This window comes from Castor canadensis, chromosome 2 (genome assembly GCF_047511655.1).
Source record: "Castor canadensis chromosome 2, mCasCan1.hap1v2, whole genome shotgun sequence".
NCBI lineage: Eukaryota > Metazoa > Chordata > Mammalia > Rodentia > Castoridae > Castor > Castor canadensis.
This window is the reverse complement of record NC_133387.1, coordinates 126,613,991-126,633,193: the sequence shown is the minus strand read 5'-3', so window position 1 is coordinate 126,633,193 and position 19,203 is coordinate 126,613,991. Positions and strand designations below refer to the sequence as shown.

The window sequence follows — 19,203 nt, the reverse complement described above, 5'->3', positions numbered from 1 at the left end:
AATGTTGGTATCACTGTTTGCTCTCAGGATGGTACTGAGTTGGATATCATTATTCCCATAATACATGAGGCAGAGCGATGGCCACCTCTGACCTCTGCATCAATGCAAACAAACCCTGGTCATGGAAGAAGAAGCAGGGATCTATGCACAAAGGGAGCAGCTGGAATGGAGCTCCTCTGACTCATGGGCTGAGAATTCCTCTGCTCATTCCCAAAGTGGTTTGGCCATATTTTGTGGATTCACTCCACTTAACAGTCTTGTGTTGATGGTGTGGTATCCTGTAGCCTTATTCAATAATAGAAACAGGATGCTGAGATATCCCCAAAGGTGGTTACATGCATTTCCTCTGGCTTTCTAGTAAAGAAAAAAGCTCCCTCCAAATACCCAACACATTTTTCTCTCACATTTGCAACTGAACTTGAGAAAACAAAATAGGAAGCAAACTAAAAGGCATTAAACTTTCATGTTCACTAACACCGATGAAAAAAGGATCCCTAATCTTCCAAAGCCCTTGAGGAGGGAACAGAACTTGCTGAGGCTTCTGAGTAAGAAGTGAGTCTCCTGTCTATCACTTCCATCCACCTACTAACCCCAGAGGGTCAATGAATGCCAAGTCATGGGATGTGTGACATTCATTGGGCCCCAATTTTCCTGTCTGAAAAGGAATGGAAAATACAAGTTTCCAAGTCACTACACTCATAAAACCAGGAAAAGAATCACCATCCACCTATCTGGGCTGATTACAAATGCACAGTCTGTCTGCTATCAGTTAACATGTACTGAGGATCCCTCAAGCTCCAGGAAGAGACAGAAAGGTTTACCCTCAAAAAATGTACAAAGACGTGAGTAACGTTACAGGATTTAAAGTACTAAAACAGCCTAGAAAGGTGATGTAGAAGATACAGCACAGCTCTACTTACACTGAGGATGTGAACACCATGGGAAGATGGACTGGAATCACTCACCACCTGTACTCAGTCAAGGTGCAAGGAGCAGTGGCCCCCAGAGACAGCACTGACATGAGGGGCATCCCCAAGTGTCATGAAGGGTAGGTGACAACCCCCTACCTTTCTCGAAGAACTCCTCTAGCTTGTCCTTGAAGGGTTGGAGGTACTCCTCTGGTGACTCTTTGCACACCACCTTCATCTGCTGCTCACTTGCTGCAAAGAGAAGTATCTGTTAGACTTACTCAAGAGCACGCCTGCTAGCCAGATACCCAAGGCTCACACCTGCCTTCTTGGGAGACTGAGATTGAAAGGATGCCGGTTCCCGGCCAGCCAGGGCAAAAAACTTCTCAACTGAAAAAAGCTGGGCATTGTGCTGTGCACATACCATCCCAGCAATGGTGGGAAGCAGAAAACAGGAGGATGGTGATCCAGATCAGCTTGGGCAAAAAGGTGAGACCCTATGTAAAAAGTAACCAGAGCAAAAGCAGCTGGAGATGTGGTTCAAGCAGTACTGGGTCTACCCTGTAAGCATGAACCCCTGAGTTCAAACCCCATCCCATCTTCACCTCCCCTCCCCCCTACAAAAACAGCATACTTGCTGATCATTTATGCAGACTTCTTGTCAATCACTGTTTATCCATACTCTACGGGGGAAGAGAATTAGCTCATTCTATATGTCTTTAGGAACAGGAAATTATACTCCCTTCAATTTTCCTTCTGGAGATCCAGAAGAATCTCTGACTTGGTAGACAAAGTATTCTGCTTTTTGGTTCCCCCAAATAAACAGAGGAAAAATTACTTAATGACTAGTCCCAGGGAATTAAGGGACCCAATCCTCTTCAGAGACACACTCCCAAGACAGAGACTGATGAAGATTCTACAGAAATTCCCAGGCCTCCAAGTTGCCTGGAAGTACCACATTAGAGTTCCTCAGGGTGACAGATACATCCCAGCCTGCTGGCTTCACCAGGTTGGGAATGATTGTGTGTTCTCTTCATGGTTCCCATTCACCTACTTTTCCTATTAAAACTTTACTAAGGTATAAGTTTGCTTCAGACAGGCTACCTGGAATGCATTACATTGCTGTTTGGATAATCATGCTGCCTCAAATGGACTGTCCTCATTGAAATCACAATAACCCTAGAGTTCACCATCACAAAAGGCAGTTGGCCTGGGCAAGAGGCATCTCCTCAGGTTTCTCTATGTTGTCCCACTTTTGCCTGAATTTAGAAGATTGATCATTGCAGCTTTCCCTGTGTCCTGGATGTAATGGAGCCCGTGGAGTGCCCATCGAGTGATTCAAGTTTTATGAGGCCATATCATGGAGTGGTAAAAGGTTTGTGCTTGGATCAAGACCTATCTGGGGTCAGGTAGGCTGTGGCTTTTTTTTCTCATCTGCAAAATGAGGGCCCCACCTGCAGGCATGACATGCTAAGTAAATGAGATAAACTGTATAAAGTGGTTTTCAGAAGGCCTTGCACTAGAAAGCGAGCTCATAAATGCTATTTGTTATTTTTATGACTTAGTGAAATTCATTGGGAAAGATGCTACAGCTGGGACAATAAGCTAGCCACGGCTGGGTGTGATGTGCTACAGGTCCTGTCTCTTGTTCAGAACACAAAATGATGATTTGCATTCCCTTGGTGCTGCTCCACCACCCCTTGTGAGAATTCACTGAGGACTGCAGGTCAACTCCTGGGGAAAGATGAAGCAACATGTGTAACAATCCCCAGGCCTGGCCTCTGAGCCCCATGGTTTTGAAATTAGAAACTAAGGTGAGCACACATGACAGCAGCACTCCTGTTGTGCTTGGAGGTCCTCTCTGCACCCCGGGTGGGGACTCCTATGTGGCCTGTTAGGATGAAACTTCCCCACATGATCAAAAGGGAGGGAGGCCCTCTGTCCCTGCAGCAGGCAGCAACTCACCCGCTCCAATTTATTAACCTGGCTCATCTGAGATGCTTTCTAGCAGACAGATGGGAGACCTAAGACTAATTAATGATGACACTGGAGACTGGCAGTGCAAAAAGGAGAGAGGTCACAGACAGATCCACGACTGCCATTCATTGTCCGACCAGAAGACCTTACAACACTGCTAGACCACCAAGGTTGCCTGCCTCAAAAGCAGGCTGTGCCTGGACTTCCCGTGTTAAAAGCCAAAGATACCCTGCTTGTCTTTATTTTCCCTCTGTAAAACTTCTTGACTATTAAAAAGTTTCTAATGCTAGCTGCTAATAAGTAATCCCGTGAGAGCACAAATAATCAAAACAATACATAACGAAATTATGGACACCAATTAAATTAAGATTATCCACACAGGAAGATTAAGTACTTATGAATCATTTTAGTAGAAAGAAAGACATAGTCTTGCCTGTGTTGAGACTTCAGACGTCAGGTTCCTAAGGTCGCAAAGGTGGCAATCTATTTTTTTGTTTTAACCCCTAAGAATAAAGTTTACTGAGAAACTTTAAGAGTAAGTTAGAAGGATACAGAGGTAAGAGTCAGGTATAATTAATCAAAATATAATACCAGTTCAATCACTTAACACGTTTAAGTGTTCAATCACTTATTTATACATAAATGGTAAATTATTAAGAAAACACAGAGCATGTTACAAGGACTCAGTTAAGTCCTAATGCATTTAATTTTTCTCTTGTGATGCTAGGGATTGAACTTGGCCTTGCAAAGTCAGAGTACATTTTTATCCCAACTCTCTGCTTTCCTAATTTGGAGTTCTCTTCTCTCTGCTTACCTAGCCCCTAATTAGGGATTCCAACCCCAGTGCTCCATGGTTCTGTGCCAGTTCTATCATTCCTTGCTTTTTACAGGATAGCAACACAATAGGTTTAGGTGAGAGACAGAAATTGAAGTCAGATTGTATAGGGCCTAGAATGCTTGTTTAGTTTTAAAGGAACTCATTTCATAAATACATTGATTCAACAATTATCTGTTGAATGCTACAAGGTGCCATGCATTGGACCAGCACTGGGAATGTGTCAGTGGAGAAAACAGACTGAGACACCCCTACCCCTCAGACACTATGGGGAAGGGGTCAGCACCCTTCTTACTGGGTTTGGGTTGCAGTAATTACTGCTTCTTGTTATTTTAATTGACTGCAGACACATGAGCTAGTCTTTCCTCTGACATCCACATCTCCACTCTCATCTTAGCAACAGAAGTATGGTCTTCTTCCTCATGCTTTTTGTACATCAAGCAATCTGTATGTGTGTGTGTGTGTGTGTGTGTGTGTATTAGAAAGAGTGCGTACACTTTTAGTTTTCTGGCCCCAAATACATTTTTGTCAAAATAAACTAAAATAAAAAAAATCAGAAACCAAAATCACAATAGAAGCATAAGCTATACAACTTTTTTTTTTATAGTATTGGTCTTGAGGTAAATGATTAGAGAGCAACATGAAACCCAACGTAACAAGAAGCTAAAACAAAAGCTGCACAATTTCACTTTAGCTAGCAGCAATTCAGAGACGTCTATGGATGGAGGAAAATCATAAAATTAGTAAAATACTAAAAATGTTTTTATTTTCTTATTAAAGGTTGGCACAGATGAAAAGGTACAGTTTTGTGGCAGTGTTTTGTATATACTTTTTTTTATAAGGCCATGTAAAGGGAGAAACTCTGTATTTTGCTTACTATGAAATCTCCACATGGACTACAATGTATAGCACAGAAAAGATAATTAGCGAGTATTTGGCAAATATATCACCAAATAAGGGGTGAGAAACTTGTACACATGCAGTATTATATTAGTGTCTTGACAGAACCTGGCTCTTGTATGGGGGGATACACACTTATACATACACTGAACAATGTATCTCTATGTATGTATATATTTGTATAATACAATGTAGATAGATGCAGGGCTGGAGAAAGCACAAAGAGAATGAATGCCATGTCACTCACTCACTCACTCACTCACTCATTCATTCAGATAAGAGATACCATCTTTTTAACATCCCACAAGCTAGAGTTAAAATTCTTAGAAAGGGAATGATCATCACTGGAAGCAAAAGTTTGACTCCTGACGCACTCAGCTTCCCCAGGTGAGAGCCTGAAGAGATGGTAGCTAACATTCTAACTTTAAGGAAACGGAATGCTATCTTTTATAACGGAGGAAGAAGAGTTTGGATTTCTTTAAGGAGAGATGGCTACAGAGAGACATAGGTAGACGGAGAAGAACAATCGAATTAGACCATGTGGGTTTCTGTAACCTCTCTATGATGTCATTAACACCCCACTCCCACCCCCGACTCACAGGGATGTCTGTGAGCATGAGAAAAGGGCTGAATTTTACACTGAACTTGGACTTAGTGCAGAACAAACATGCTCACAAGGCATGTTTGTACCCCATGCACACTCCCACCCACCAAATACCCTTTCTTTTGAATCTTTGGACAGCTCTGTTTTTATAGACATGGGATGTTAGAGTGAATTGCTCTTAGATCCCAGGACACAGTGTGGTTCTTATCCCTGCATTGCGTATACAGAGGTTATACAAACACTCATATTTATAAGATGTTGAGCATCTGCTATATGCTGTTGTGCCACATGTTAGGGACAAATATTCGATGAGACCTACATTTCTCCTCTAAAAGTGTTCATCATCTAGAGACAGTCAGAAACAAGGTAATCAACAAATTATAGTATAGTGTGGTATCGTGGAACATTGGGTAGGGCCTTCCAATTCATACTGGGCTGGGAGGTAGTGGCCAGGGAAGGATGTCCTGAAGAGATAACCTATGAGTTGAAATGAAAAGGTAAAAATGAGTGAAGGAAGAGGGAAGTTGTTTTAGGAAGAGGAAATACCATGAGGAAAAGTAAAACATGATAAGACTGCCCACACAGTATGTTTATGGCTCAGGGACCTTCTCCCCTTGAATCACCAGTGTCCTATGCTAGATTTCAGTACCAAGGGAAGAGCATCTATAAGGGAGAAAAACCTGCCTAGCCCCAGAGGTCTCCAGGTGACATGAGGGGTGAGTAGCAGTACCAGATTATCTTGAACAGGAAGAAGAGGTCAGAAAGGGCCACAGACAGAAGGTCTTGCAATTTTCTTTCAAGAAGTCAGGAAAAATCTTATTGTGAAAACATTCAACTACATTTAATCAAAGTAAGAAGGTAATCATGAGCAGGCTTGAGGGGAAAAACATTAAGAGTATTATTTAGGACATGTTAAGCTTGAAATGCTACCTAGACTCTCATGTTGTATACAAAAGCTTACAGTTCAGGACACATGACAGGGATAGAAACATGTACCAGGAGTTGGGTGCAATGGCTTGTGCCTGTAATCCCAGCTATTTAGAGGTAGAGATTTGGAAGATGGTGATTCAAGACCAAGCTGGCAAACAATGAGCAAGATTCCATCTCAATCAACAAGCCAGGCATGGTGGTACACATGGTTGTCCATGTTATGTGGGAGGCCACAGATTAGAGAATCATGGTCTGAGGATGCTGTGAGAAAAACACGAGACCCTACTGAAAAACAACAAAAGCAAAAAAGGGCTGGGAGGTGTGGCTTGAATGGTAGAGGAACTGGCTAGTAAGCACAAGGTCCTGAGTTCAAACCCCAGTACTATCAAAAGGAAATATGCATCAGGGAGTCATTAACATAAAACTGGTATTTCAAGTCACATCAATAAATGGATTGCCAGAGGAAGGCCAGCCATGGAGGAAGAATGAACCAAGTAGAAAAGGAGGAAGGTAGAGTTAGATGATCTGAGAGGAAAACAGTATGGAAGGAAAGAAGGAGCAATTGACTCTGTGCAGTCCTGTTGAGAGCCAAGGAATACAAAGACTCTAGGAACATGGAGGTCACTGGTGATCTTAAAAGAAGTTCCAGGGAAAAGGTGGTGAAGGAGAAGTCAAGATGGAGCGAGGTGAGCTATAGGAACACCATGGTCATGTGTGCGGGAAGTAATTGGAGAGATGCTGACAAGATGACGCTAGTTCTCCTTGTCAGGTGCTACAGATCAAAAAGGGTTGTTTTCTTGGTGACTTTAAAATTGAATCAATTCCTTGCTGCCTGGGATGTTTTGACGGTAGTAAGCCTCCTTAGAAAGCCTTCCCTCACTCTTTCAAGAAAACTCACAAAATTTCCATCTCACTAAAAACTCATTCTGCACAAGAAGATATTCCTCAGGGCTACACTGACTAAGTATAGAAGAGGCACAGGCCTCTGAAGAGTGGATTGCCCCTTTCCCCCAGAGGAATGTTGTCCAAAAATAAACTGACCAGGAAGCTTGGGCCCAGGGGAATCCCATGATTCTGATTCATTCCACCAAGGGAGGCTACTCAAGATCAAGGGCACCTTAATGTCCCATGATTGTGAGTGTTCTCCCTGAAAAGATTTAAGCAGAAGTGACAGGGCTAAGTGAGGGCATACCAGCCTGCTTTAGGACTTTTGAAAAGACTTGGAAAGCCAGGCCACCGAGGGCAGCCTTTGCACGGTACTGTCTGAAGCACTATTCATACATAGGACCCTCCTCCTATCAGACATCCCAACTGACTCACAATTTCCACTGTGATGATTATGTGGTTATGGATGCAGCCTTGGTCTGTGAGACATTAGCATGAGAAATATTCATTAATCACCTAACCATGACTAGACCTAAATATAGATGGATTGAGCATGATTTGATTTATAGGGTGTTAAGTGATCCAGCCATTTATTCAAAAATATTCCTTACATTGGTCCCCATGAAAACTGCCACCCTTCAAAGCCTTTCTGAGAGAGAGAGAGAGAGAGAGAGAGAGAGAGAGAAAGAGAGAGAGAGAGAGAGAGAGAGAGAGAGAGAGAGAGAGAGAGAGAGAGAAAGAGGGAGACTCGAAAAGTATTTAAAAACAGTAGGAAAAAATGTCATGGACCATGATTGGAACTCAGACACCATCTTTTTCTCCCTCCGTGTCTACACCTGTACATTCAAGCCCTTGTTCCTCCAGAATTTTATAGGGATTGCCTTCGTATATGATTTTTATATACTTATATTTGATCAGGAAATGTTTGTGCTTTGATTCTTTCTACCAGCACTTCATGTACACTTTCTCATATCATTTCATGAATCCACAGATGTTGTGTTTCACAGCCTTATAAAATTTCATCAAGTAGACAGACCATAGTTCACTTAGTAATTCCCCTACTGTTGGGTACTGAAGTCCTTTCCACCTTATTTCCACAAGGAACATCTGTGTCCATACAAACTTAATCCTCAATCTGAGTTGAGGATTACTTCTTTAGGATACAAGAAGTAGAATTACAGGTAAAAACAGGAAAAACTTTTGCAGAATTCTCAATACATAGGGGCCAAACTGTTTTTGATATAACTAAGGTTTACACAAGCACGGGAGAGATGAAGGGGAGAGATTTTGAAATCTGTGTCTTTCTTACCACCTGGCATAGGTGGCTGGGTCCTACAAGCTAGATTTGTGCCTGCCACTGGAGTACGTGATCCATGGGCCCTACACTTGAAGCAATTACTCTCTAGGATGGACAGCAGCAAGAGGAAACTTACAATCGCTGGTGGTATAAAATAACCTGAGATTAGCTACAATATAAGACAAAGTTTGAGGTTTTCTCATGAATACTTTAGTTACATTTAAGTGTAAATCACACTGTCAATAACAGCAGAGTTACCAGAATTTGGGGGCCGTGGATAGGCAAATTTATTTCAAACACTCAGACTTTTTGAAATATACTTTAAATAATATAAGCACACATAATTTTAGGATGCTCAGCATCCCAAATCAACAATACCAAGTAAAGACCTGGATGTGTTGCAGTTGAATCCATTTCTTAAGAGGACAGGCAGAGCCTGCATTTTTGGGCAGTGTTACATCAATCAGCAGGTGCATATCGCCAGTGAGACTCCACGGGTAGAAATTATGTGGATACCGACTCCTTTTGCTCTGCAAAAGGCAGAGCACAGCTCTGTAGGGCAGGATGTCCACCCCATGGACTTCTACTTAAGACAGAGCAACACATCTTCCTCATTGCCCAATTTAGGAAAATGTTTAATTAGTAAGGAATGCTTAAACAGCAAACCCTTCCTCCTGAGTCACAAAGCTTATTTTTGTGGCAGTTTTCACCAGAATTCCATGATAGAATCTCACAGATACAAATCTGGAGAACAAAGACCAGTCCTCTGTGATACAAGGAAATCAGAGTGAGGCAGAAGTAGGCCTGCTTCCCTTCTAGTAGGGCAACAGCTGGCTGCACAGAGCCCAGGGATTGAGACACGCAAACTTATTAGCAAAACACAACCTGTTTCCAGTGTTGAACAGGGAGGACAGCTGCAAGCCTTCCACAGTTTCTCTGACCTCTGAGCTCAAGTCCCTGTTTCCGCCCTTCCTGGTTAGTCACATTAATTGTAATTTTCTACTCTGGAAAGTGTTTACATCTACATAGGCCATAAGGAAATTAAGGACAAAATATGGCCAGTCAGGAGGAGAAAAGAGGAAAGAAAAGGGTGGAAAGTTATTTAAAAACCTGCAACCTAAGCTGGACGGATTCTGGTATCTCGTCTTGGCTACGGGAATCACTGGCAAGTAGAGCTAATCAGTTTGCCACTGTCTTTGGATTTAATGCAAAATTTGGCTCAGACATTTAAAAAGAAAATCCCCTATTCCAGCTAAAATATTTACACAGGCCTATGTGTCTCACTTAATGCTTGTTAAGCAATCGGCTTTTAAAACTCCACAGACACTTGTAAATCTGTGGGGAGAATCGTGGCCTATAAACAAGGCTTCATAGAAAGAGGGCAGCATTGTCAATTTGCTGGGAGTCAGGATAGCTTAGGATGTGTTTGGAAGTAAAGTTGAAGATGAGAAATAGTTTAGTGTGGATGACAAAAGTGGCCAGTCAGTCTTGCTTGTTGGATGCTATTAGCAGTGTTAATAGGAAACCTCCAGACACTGACCTCAGCTATTTAAAGATGTGCTCTCCTGTAAACCTGTCACTGATCCTACCTTGCTCTTGAGTTATGGCATGGGGAGGGTTACTAGTCCAGCTGTCCTGGTAGTCCGCATCCTGGGGCCTGTCTGCTTAGAGAAGATAAGCTGAGCGTCTCTAACAGGAGACCATTACCTGGCTGTGTGTGACATGTATGGCATGGCTGTGTGAGGAATGGGGAATGCTGGCAGGGCTGATGTTGGGAGCACAAGATGGCTGTACTGAGGACCCACAGCATCCTCTTAGAGAGACTAGGTATAAAAGATTCTGAAGTGCCTTCAACATCTTCAGCCCTGATGTTAATGAGCCTAAGTGAGACGATTTAAAAGCAAGAGAGGTCCGTTCAAGTCATCTCCTGCTGGCCTGGGGAGCCCCAGGAACATGTCTCTGGAAGTCAGGTGTTCATGGTGTGGCCAAGCAAGCTGTTCATTTACTCAGTGGATTAGCTGGCTTTTTATTTTGACCCCATTTCATAGATGAGCATGGCACTGACTGGGGTTCACAATCTTACAATGGCTTTAAGATGAAAATTTGCACTGAAACCATACACATTACATTTTGGGATAGGAGAGAGGGTGAGGGAGAGTTATGTTTTGGAATGGAAAACACAATCAGGCATTTGTAATTCCAAGGTATACCAGTGCCTGGAAACCAAAGGCAGCAAGTATTTGTTGATTGTCTCTCTGGGATCAGAATGTGGAGGAGCTCTGTGTGCATTCTTGTGAGTAGGCAGGACAGCTGCAGGGTGCCCTGCACCTTTCCTCCATGGAGATTGGCAAGTTTAATCAGTCTTCCCAGGCAAGTCTGATTTCTGTTCCTGGCAGAGGAGAAATCAGAAACCTAAGAAGGAGTACATTTCTCCCCTAGAAATTAGGGGGTAGTACTTGCTCTTAAAATGTGTTCATAAACGATTTGATATTTCAGTTAAGTTTATTTAAAATTAGCAGTTAGCTCAGTGCTTAAAACAAATATTTACTGAAAAAATAAACTGAGTGGAAAGGTCAAATGAGGTCCTCTGCCAGTCCTGCAGATTTTTTTTTATACCCAGAGATTTGATGATTTTTTTAATGATCATCAAAATGGTCCAGAGAGCAGTTTTAAAAACACAAATGAGCAGGTTCAGTATGCTATGTGTTACAGACTTTCCTTGGGTGTTTCCTCTCTTTCTGTGTGTTACAAGAAAGTTACCGGTCTTGTGATACCTGTTGTTTACTCTGACGTGGAAATACTGCTACTTATCTCTGTCCAATAATTTTTTCAAAATGATTCTGAGTTCTCAACCTGTATGGTTAGAAGAAAATCAACCTTCAGTGGCCAAAAGTGTCTAATGACACACCTATGCCTTTAGGTGTGTCACCTGTTCTACTTTTCACAAGAACCCAATGGACTCAGGCCAGTCATTGCCCCATTTTTAGGTGAGGATGAAGAAATCACATAGATTATACACACATGTGACATAGTCTGAATCCAGGGGTATCAGACCCACTGGCCTTGTGCTTTTCTCCTACCATCACCACTTCCATGGAAGTTCTAGGAAAAATGTGAGTTATCAGCCAAGCATGGTGATACACCTGTAATCCCAGCACTTGGGAGGCAAAGCCAGGAGGGTCATGAGTTTGAGGCCAGCTTGGCCTACATAGTGAGACTCTGTCTTTAAAATAAAACAAAACAAAAAAAAGCAGGATACCTGTGAATGTGGTTCATGAATGTGAGCTAAACATCACCAAATGCCATCACAGGGACCCCTTCATTTTCAGTGAGGAAAGAAGGCTTTGCAGGTGGCAGGTGGAGACCTGAACCAGGGCTGCTAGTTCCTACGTGGGTCTTGGATCTTTTCTACACAGAAGGTAGAGTCACAGTCTATGGCCTCTGTCCACTTAACAGCCAGCTGAAGCTGAGAAATCGGGGCAGAGATTAGGACATTGGCCCAAACTCCATCCCTCTGCTTCCAGCTTCACTCACGGGGTGTCTGACACAGACAGAACCTACTTGTGCACTGTGCATCTTCACAGAGTCCAAGATACATAATTTACTTGGGCAGAAAAATATTTTGATAGTCACCAAACCACCAACAAATATACTTCTGTGAAGAAAATGTTCTGCCCTGATACAAGTTTATGGTACCATAGCATGAGCACTGGTTTGGCAATCGAGACTGGAGTTCTGTACCTGGCTGCGTGACCCTGGGCACACTGCTTTCTGTCTTAAAGTCTTGGTTTTTCTCAGCTACACGGGCCTGCCCTAGTCACCTCAGAGGATAAAGTACTACACATGGATAAAGAGTCATGTGAACATGTTTTTCTTTTCTCGAATGAGATGTACAAAAGATGCTGTGTTAGTGAACTTGCCCCCATCTGATTCCCAGGGTATGCTCAAGCTTGCAGCTTGTAGGTTGAGCCAGTCTTCCAATCACTGGGTAGGACCCTTAGCAAGAACAGCTGTATTGTGTCCAAACCTGCTTATACTGTTTGTTCTTTTCACTGCATTCACAGAATTTAATTACTTGATAGTAAACAGTACTACTTCTATAAATGTAAATGAGAAAGTTAAAATACTGCTATTACATACAGGCACAGGCGATTACTGGACACTGGAGAAATATGGTAACTAAGTGTGGAGTGGCCCCAAAGACTGGGTCCTGGGAGGAAAGGGGATATGAGTGAAAAAACCTGGTGAAGTCCACATGCAGATTAGAGTTCAGAGGTGGGGGAGTGGCTCGGTGGTAGAGCACCTGCCTAGCAAGCATAAGGCTTGATTTCAACCCCCAGTACTGCCAGAAAGAAAGGAAAGGAGAAAGAAAGAAAGAGAGAGAGAGAGAGAGAGAGAGAGAGAGAAGAGAGAGAGAGAGAGAGAGAGAGAGAGAGAGAGAGAGAGAGAGACAGAAAGAAAGAAGAAAGAAAGAAGACTAGAGTCTAGAGTTTATTTAATAGAAATATATCAGTTTCTTAGTTTTGGCAAATATATCACAGCAATGTAAGATGTTAACAATGGGGAAACTGGGTAAGGGCTTATAGAAGAATTCCCTATAACACCTTTTCTATAAATTTTGAATTATTGCAAAATAAAAAGGAGTGGTCATGACAGCTTCACAAGATTAAAAACCATAAATATCTAGAAAGATTCAGTGGTAATATTTGCTAATCAGCACCTCACTTAAAAAAAATCCAAAAGGGAAGCCATCAGTGGTCTATTATGGCCATGGATGATGTCGGATAGATCTATAGGATCTCCGACAGATCCACCCCTCAGGAAAAGGCCTCATTCCTGCACCAAAGGATGGACAGACAATGCTATACTCAACTTGATTTCAGTGAGGTTACAGGACACAGTATTATTTTCTGATTCCCAATTTGGTGGCATCAAAGCAAGGATAATTGAGGCATAGGTTAATTCAAGAGAAGATTATTTTTCATGGAAAACACAAGGGTATTTCCTTACAGTTCTGGAGGATGGAAATTCAAGATCATAACATCAGTCTTTTGGTGAGGACCTTCTTGTTACTTTCTCCTAAAGCAGAATGTGGACGGATGAGAGAGAACTAATGTTCACAAGCCCAGTTTAGAGCAGAATGAATCAATTCATGCAGACACAACCCTCAAGACTTAAAAAACTCCTGAAAGGCTCCAACTCAAGAGAAGGTCTTTGAGAATAGTTACATATAACGCTAACTTTTCTATCCTGTAAGTGTTCAGATTTCCTGGAATTTTAGTTTTTCTGACTTACTAAGTATATGTGGGAAGCCAGTAATTCTCACTGAGTAAGGATTGCTATAGAATGCACTCAAACAACTCAGAATGTCAATGATCTCAGAAACTCAGAGTCAAGGTGGACCTTCATAATCGCCTAGCAACCAGATTTCCAATGGTACCCACCCTACCCATAAACGGTCTTCTAACCATCATAGGGGAGGAACTCCCTACCTCTTAGGACCATCAACTTTCTTGTTATATGGCTTTAAAGTATGTTTCTTTGCTTCTACTCACTGATGCTTGTTTGACATCTTTGGTCATACAGAAGTAATCTAATTTCTCTTTAATAGAAAAGTCAGCAATTCTTTGATGTTGAGTCATTTCTACCATTAATTCAGCTATCTACTCATTCATTCATTCACTCAGCAAACACTGACTGGACAACAAGCATGTGGCAGTTCTTGGCCAGCACAGTACAGAAAAACACTAAAAATTTCATATTAGATACCTGCCTACACAGAGCAGGTGGAAGGATAGAGAAAATTTACGAATAAATACACAGAAGTTAATAGCAAAATCCAAACAGGGAGCTGTATCAGAATACACATATTCAATGTGACTGCTGAAGCTCGGGAGGCAGGAAGGCTGCTGCAGCAAAGGTGCAAGAGCAGGAGCCAAAGCTCATCAAGCTGGAGCACAAGGAAGGCCTGTGTAGGCCAGAGTTTAGTGGGGAGGGTATGGACGGCAAGAGATGAGACTGGAAAGGTAGAAGTGGTCAAGTAGAAGGTGGAGGGCATGGCTGTGAGGTTGGATTTGACCTCAAGAGTGACCAATTCAAGACAACAAAGCCTCAGAGTCCTATCTGGTGGGTGGACACTGGAGTAGGGGAACAGAGGAGTGGAAGCAGACAGACCTGTTGGCAGTCTGTCATGGCCAGGTGAGGAGGTGGTGGTTAGATCAGAAATGCAGTACAGAGATGGACAGCAATGAACAGAGTCAAGAGAAGTATCAAAGGCAGTCAGCAAAATCTGCTGCTGGAGTTGGAAACAAGGGGAAGTCAGGGAAGAATATTACCTGTTTTGCTTATATTATGCAAAGGAATTTCCTTCACATGATTCTGTAAAAACAAAACAAAGAAAAACGGAACAAACAAAAATCCAAGGTCATGAAAGTAAAAGGGAGACTAATGGAGAGATGAAAGGCGAACTGAAAGGGGGAGGGGACACAGGGGTGAGGAAGATTAATAGCAAGGTGAATATGATCAGAGTACATAAATGCAGGTATGGAAATGTCAAATGAGCCCTCTTACTATGTACAATGTAACACACTCCAGTAAACAAATCAGTGGAGCAGGCAGTAACACCTATATTTTTATATAAGGATACTCAGATATGGGGAGTTCAGGACTTCTTCCAAAATAGTAGCTTGGAGTACAATATTTTGTGTTTCTTGTTAGAGAGGGAAAAAAAAAAAAACACAATAAATCCTATTGGCCATGTTGATTTATAAACGGTGGGTGGGAACAGAAAGCACAAACTGAGAAGGAAAGCAGGACAACGTAACTCATCCTTCCCACCTAGGGCTGTCACAGCCATGGCTTCAAAGCAAAACACAAACTTCTTCCATTAATTAAATTGGTGAATCAAGTTTCAGTTTCCATGTCCTCTGTCCTTTTTGTACAATTTGTCTTTGAAGGCATTCCATTTGGGAAATGTGTGACCTTTCCCACCATGCTGCACTTAATTGAATGCTATTCAACATTTTACAACCACTGCCTTTCTGAAATACTTAGCCTAGTTCCGTAAAGTCTGTTTTGTTGAAATCATTTTACAAAAATAAATCATATCTAAGTTTGAAAAAAATATTTCTAAAGCTTTGTTTGCAAGACTAAATATTTTTCACACCATGGCAACATGGTCAGGACTCTGGCTAATGTATCCAGACTCGTACCAGAATTCAGAGTTGGTAAGCTGCTGCTGAGGACAAACAGGCTGCCAAGGAGGGAAGAGCTGATAAATTAGGTATCGTCCATGATCACTCAAGTCACATCTTCTGGAGCTTCCTAAGCAGTGATACATGAGCCAGGCTTGTCCTCATGGATCAATTCCCCCTTTCCCTTCTAAGACACAACAGTGAACTGCATTGTTTACAAGTGAGTTTAAGAATGACCTCTAATACCTGAAAAATGGAGGGGTGAATCAATTCGGAGTACAATACATACATACCTGGAAATATCATAATGAAACTCTCTATATAGATATAGAGAGTCTTTTTTTCCAAAAATGGATGACAGGAAGGTAAAACAGGTCCTGTCTTGGGGTTGGTACCAGTAGGAGGAGGGAGTATATAAGGAAAGGGTGTAGGAGGGTAAAAATGATGGAAATATTATGTACTCATATATGAAAATGGAAAAATGAGACCTGTTGAAACTGAGAATGGGGGGATAAGGAAGAGAATGATGGAAGGAGTATGAATTTAAGATATACTATAAGAATTTTTGTAAATGTCACAATGTACCCTAGTACAATGATAATATGATGATAAAAATTAAATTAAATAAAATACAGTACTAAATTAAAGAAAAAAAGAATTACTTCCAGTACCTGAACTATTTCCTTAAGCACCATCTCACCTGATCCATGCTTTGGAGATCCCTTTGAATAGGGCAGAGTAGGAAAAGCATGACCAGCAGTTTGTCAAAGGGGGAGTCAGGGGAAAATAGTACCCATTTTGCTTATATTGCGCAAAGGGATTTCCTTTATTGTGCGGTTAGTAAGTGGCAGAACTTAAACTTTAAATTTAAGGATCTTAAATCTCAGTGCAGCACTACTTTCAACATGCCATCCTGTGCTATCAGAACTTAACGACACTACCACTTACAAAGGACTTGGTTGATTGTTTTTTGGTTTTTGGTTTTTTTTTGGTATATTTATCAAAGTTATATACATACATAGTTTAAAGATTAAATGTATTCTTATGCATTCTAAGGACAGCAGTTTCCTATCCGCATTCCACCAACTCTTTCTCTTCAGAAGCAATAACTTTTACCAATTTAATATGATTGTGTTGGTACCTTGCTGTATATTACTAACAAGCTTCTACTGATAATTTTTTATTTTTCTCTTTATGTGCTATAAGTACAAAGCTCTCTTCCCTCCACCTGCAACTCTCTACTTCCATCATCCTATACTTTCCTACCCTCAGATCTGATCACCATTTAAATTTGCTTTGTTTTCTATGGCTTATCATTAAGTGAACCACAAGATGTGTTGCTAATTGCGTAAATCTCTTGTTAGTCTCTTGACATTCAGGTACATTAGATGTATTAAGAATCTTCCCTTTACTTAACCTAATCTGGGATGTCAGCCTGGGCTCTTCTCTATCTTGGAGACTTCACCTCTCTTCTGCAATAGACTTTTTATCTCTTGTAGCCCATGTCTTCCTATTTAATGCACAGTGCTTCCTCCAGTAGCACCCTGAAGGTGACTGCATGGGAGATCAGTTTTTTGAGAATTTATATTTCAGATTTAAGAATCTGAATTGGGAATAATTTTCCTCTAAAACTCAGATCCATTTACAGCTTTTAGTGGTGGTGTTGGAAAATCTAAAGTCATTTTGCTTCTTGATTCTCTGTGTAATCCGTTTCTTTGTCCTAGCCACCCCTCTTCTTCTAGAAGTGGGTTAATTTTTCTTTTTGTCCTAAGTATTCTGAAATGTTCTAATGATAGTGTGGCTCTGCTTTACTCTCTCATACCAAGATCTACTTGGGCTTTTTAAAATTATGAACTCATGTCCACTTGAGGAGATTTTTGTGAATGACTTCATTAATTTATAAATGAATGTGTCTAAATTTGAACTTCAGTATGAACTTATGCGTGGATTTATAAATCTTAAAAGTAACAATTAGATTGCTTCTCACCACCTTCCCCTCCCCAATGAGACTTGAGCTTTCTTATTTAGCTATTCATTTACCACTTGTCCATGTTTTTCAAGCTTTAGAGAATTTGAGGTTCTCGCTCATTCCCTCTGAGCTATTGAGTTTATGCTTTTAAAGAACTTTTTATTATTATTCTGACATTTTCAAAAGGAACTGAAATCCTACCGAGTGTTCATCCTCACCATCTTTCTCAAAAGTCCTCTAAAGGTTCCCTAAGTGATTTCCCAACACTTACTACAGATATACTATTCATGGACCATGTTCAAATGAAATATTCACTCTCACAATGACCTTGGGTTTCTGTCTTTTTCAGGGAACACTTACGCTCTCGTGGAGAGAAAGCCACTTGGATAACAGCGGGTCATGGAAGAAATTCATCCTGTAGAACCAGGACTCCTCCTGAGCCTTGGAGAACAGTCAAGTCCAGGAAAATTCCCTTGTCTTTTCATCTGCATCACAACCCAACTACATGTAATATCCATGAACAGAAGAGATAAAAGCAATCAAAACCAGACAGGATGGCTAGGGGCTGGTCCCTCAGTCCATTGCTGCTAGTCTGGCTAGCCACAGCAGACTGAGCTGCTCATCTTTGGGGCAATGAAGGGCTAACTCATAGACATGGAACTGTCAGACAGGGATGTGGATGTAGAGTGTGGTACATCAGTTGAACGGGTATAGGGAGAGACAAGAAGCCACCTAAATCCAATGCAATTACTACCTGTAGTTCTTTTAGAAGATGACTAAAGAACTAAGTAGAGCTTATTCTTCAAACTTCATCATACTAGATCACAGTGTTAGTGTCTGAGGGGTGGTCCACAAACACTAAAAGAATAAAGCATGGCACAGTAGAGACAACACAAGCTTTGTAATCAGATTGATGTGCCATTAATGGCAAAGTTGCTTCAACCTCCTTACTGTTACAATGTAGGTAATAATACTGTCTTTAATGTTAATAAATAGAAATATAAGTAAATTTGCTGGTATTTACAGGTGAACATTTAAAAAGTAAATGTTGCAACTAGCAATGGTTGAAATAGAAACACACTATACCTGTGGACATATTTATAGACCCTGTGCTCACTGTCCACACTAGCAAGGGAATTCTATCACTGGCATTATTTAGAACTGTTAGCACATTATAATAATAAAAAGTGAGCCACGTTTTACTTGGTGTTATTATTGCTCTTAAACTCTCTACAGACATGCTAGATTAAAAAAAACAGCATACCAAATTAAATCTGAATTTGAGATGAGAGGAATAATTTTTTTTAGTATAGATGTGCTATATGTGACATCACTAATTTACCTACTTGTAATCTACTTATGTTTTAAGCATAAAATCACATGTGGCAATTTAATTAATTAAACTATTTCCACTATATCAGAACATACTTACATTAAAAAAATAATACTCCATGTATCTATATTTTATTTATTAAATTTGTCAACCCTAGGAGTAAGAGACATCCATGACAGGCCTCCTTTAAGTCTTCACTGCTCGCTATGATAAGGTCAACAGGAAATCACTTATCGTAAATTCTGTTTGGGGCTCTATGGCACTGACTGATGTGGTCTGCCAACGACCACCCTTTCATCAGAATCATGAACACACACAATAATTGCTGCTGCGGAGGCACCAATACAGCTGTAGGAAAGCCAGAGTCAAGAG

General features: G+C 41.1%; 1 protein-coding gene across 10 annotated transcripts in view; it reads right to left on the bottom strand.

Annotated features, from left to right (window-relative positions):
• Fmn1 (formin 1) overlaps positions 1–19,203 on the bottom strand; it is a 375,832-nt gene that overhangs the window by 78,297 nt on the left and 278,332 nt on the right. For all 10 annotated transcript variants that reach the window (XR_012445380.1, XR_012445381.1, XM_074065588.1 and 7 more), the window contains one exon: positions 1,068–1,160. Coding sequence is in view for 7 of the 10 variants with exons in the window: in XM_074065588.1 (XP_073921689.1) it covers positions 1,068–1,160 (93 nt within the window). In the remaining 3 variants the exon portion in view is untranslated. The remainder of the gene's footprint in view (positions 1–1,067; positions 1,161–19,203) is intronic.